We start from the raw sequence: 2,962 nt of genomic DNA, 5'->3' as shown, positions 1-2,962 counted from the left end.
ACCACCTCTTATTGAGGTACATTTTTCACCCAAAGTAGTTTTCCAGCCATCACATTTTTATATGGGTTCTACCTCCACAGATACCACCTCTTATTGAGGTACATTTTTCACCCAAAGTAGTTTTCCAGCCATCACATTTTTATATGGGTTCTACCTCCACAGATACCACCTCTTATTGAGGTACATTTTTCACCCAAAGTAGTTTTCCAGCCATCACATTTTTCTATGGGTTCTACCTCCACAGATACCACCTCTTATTGAGGTACATTTTTCACCCAAAGTAGTTTTCACCATAGTTTGACTTGCTTGTTTTTGTTTATACGACGTTTGTTATTTTTGTTAATTGTATATTTTTTTATAGGTGATGCTTGCAAGTACATGTTAAATATGGTAGACGCTCTATAGGTCCTATTTCTGCAGATAACTCAAAGTCCAAGATAAATCTTATGTTTCCTTACAATTTCTAACATGGTATTACTGTTAGTGTTGTTTGTATGCTTTCCTCCTTGATGAGGATGCTGAATTCATTCAGTTACTATGGTTTTCTTGCTACTTTAAGGGAGAAACAACTAATATAGATAGTGAAACAATTTACAATATATATATATAATAAAATATTATCATAGATATATAGACGCATGATTACTCTCGGATAAAATAATTAGAAAAAAAAAGTAAGCTTTAATTAGTCGATTCAACATAAAAATTGTACTTTAAAAATTTTCAAATATTAATAATTCACGAGTTACACGTTCACACTTATATTCAAAAACCAGATCTACAAATAGCATGCGTATTAAAATAAAGCAATTACGTTAATACGGTCCCCTAACCTGTTGAATTGCGGTAAGTACGGTCCCATCAGTTTCAAGCGTAACGCTATCACCAAAAGAGCGACGAGCCCTAGAAATCCGAGTCTCGTCAGGGATTTTCGTATCCATGGCGACACCAGCCCCTGGCCAAGAATAACCCATTTCCAGACCTGAAATTAAGTGAGGTGTCATATATATATATATATTCAAAACTCGATTTATCCAAAAAGTCATAACGGAGATTGCCTGTGGTAATAACACCCAAAAGCGTTGAGGATATCCCATCTATCATACAAAATCCAAAAAGCAGATGAGAAACCAGTCAGCAGTCGTTGAAAAGTCATTAAAGGTACAAAGTTGAGTGCTTACACCCACAACGTCTCAACTCTTACTGCCTTTTACTGTCTACAGCCAGTTGTGGGAAGGCAGTTACTCTTAAAAAGATGTAATAAAGTTAAAAGTAGAAATAAGATAAAATTAAGCCACCCAAAAATATATATTTCAACTAAACAATGCCTACCATCCTGGTAGTGAATGACTTCGTCACCACAAACCATCCATTCACATGCCTTATCTACAAAAACTGAATCTATTTCATTTTCACATAAAACTACCAGGTATTTAAATGTATGTAGTAAAGTAAAGTATAAGCTAAAGTACTTTTGGAAACAAACGTTTTCTTCAAGTGACGGACTCGGATATATTTGTCAAAAGAATGTGATCCTAAATTGACCTAAACAAGAGGGAAGTCTCAATAGCCGCGGCACTTGAAATTCTTTTGGTCAGGATTAGAGGAAATTAATCCAAGAGACCTTTATTTTCCTTTTTATTAGCTATATTTTTGTGCGCCAGTAATACCAAGCGTGGGGCGCGCGTATACCCGATACGATATTACTACCCATCAGGATTTCTACCAGCCTACCCTAAATTGAAATTATTTTAGGTACGATTAAAGTAGATTAATCTATGAGGCCTTAGGCGGGGTAAAACGCATCAATCGAAAGGGTTTGACCTCCTGAGGCCAAAACTATAATTAGATCTTATATAAGAGATGACGAAGCTACGAGCTAAAATTTTGTACTTGAAAACAAATAAAAGGAAAAACAAACACTCAGAGCCATTCTATGAGCCGTTATGCCGCGGCTAAAAATCTAGTGGTAAAGTTTGATGTTACAGATATTCTGACACCAGAAATACTTGATTGAAAGTATGATATACTGATTAATAATAAGGAAATATGAATGTTTTGGATTAAATATGAAAGTGGCTTATTTTTAAGCATTACAAATATTTAAAAATAATCATAACAACTGTAAAATTATAAAATATTTAGCTGATTTTACCTTCGTAGAGAGTAACTCGTAGATAAAACAGACCACCAAAACGGTCAAACATTGCTCTTTACAAAGTGTTCCACATACTGCAAGAGCCGCTGTTTCTGCACAACAGCGCCATCCTAATAATGATTAAAAAATCTGATTTAAAATAATGAAATAAAGATTATTAAACTCTCTCTTAATCTTTTATCAACGTAGAGACGAATTCAATTATACAGGATATTAAGCAAAAACCGATAACTATGCAAGATACCATATTACAATCTGAATTAAATTATTGAAAATAAATAGCTTTAATTACAGTTTGTTGCCCTCAAATTCAAAATGGTCAGAGTTTCAATGCAAGTTAGTCAATTCGTCTGAATTCGTTTTCCGATGGAGTATTTTAGAATTTTCCTAGCATGGGCTTAAAACCAAAAATGGGCGCCCACTTTTCTCTATGTTTGTTCGAGTTCCAATAATGTCTGAATTAATTATCTGATAGCGTATATTACAGTTTTACCAGTACGGGCCTAGATACATCAAAAATGTGCGCCCACTTGTCTCCATGTTTGTTCGAGTTCCAATAATGTCTGAATTAATTATCTGACAGCGTATTTTACAGTTTTACCAGTAGGGGCCTAGATACACCAAAAATGTGCGCCCCCTTGTCTCCATGTTTGTTCGAGTTCCAATAATGTCTGAATTAATTATCTGATAGCGTATTTTACAGTTTTACCAGTAGGGGCCTAGATACACCAAAAATGTGCGCCCACTTGTCTCCATGTTTGTTCGAGTTCCAATAATGTCTGAATTAATTATCTGATAGCGTAT

At 34.7% G+C, this 2,962-nt stretch overlaps 1 protein-coding gene across 1 annotated transcript in view; it reads right to left on the bottom strand.

The window, feature by feature from the left end:
• Nucleotides 1-814: 814 nt before the first annotated feature.
• Nucleotides 815-2,962, bottom strand: part of LOC111087551 (transmembrane and TPR repeat-containing protein 3-like) — a gene marked incomplete at its 3' end in the record, with an annotated part of 56,417 nt that continues 54,269 nt past the window's right edge. Inside the window, exons 6-7 of the mRNA XM_022394548.1 lie at nt 2,156-2,268; nt 815-982 (exon numbers count right to left, since the gene is read on the bottom strand). Of these exons, the coding sequence (XP_022250256.1) occupies nt 815-982; nt 2,156-2,268 (281 nt within the window). The remainder of the gene's footprint in view (nt 983-2,155; nt 2,269-2,962) is intronic.

The sequence above is a fragment of the Limulus polyphemus genome, unplaced genomic scaffold (genome assembly GCF_000517525.1).
Source record: "Limulus polyphemus unplaced genomic scaffold, Limulus_polyphemus-2.1.2 Scaffold2288, whole genome shotgun sequence".
Taxonomy (NCBI): domain Eukaryota; kingdom Metazoa; phylum Arthropoda; class Merostomata; order Xiphosura; family Limulidae; genus Limulus; species Limulus polyphemus.
This window is presented reverse-complemented; position numbering and strand designations above follow the sequence as displayed.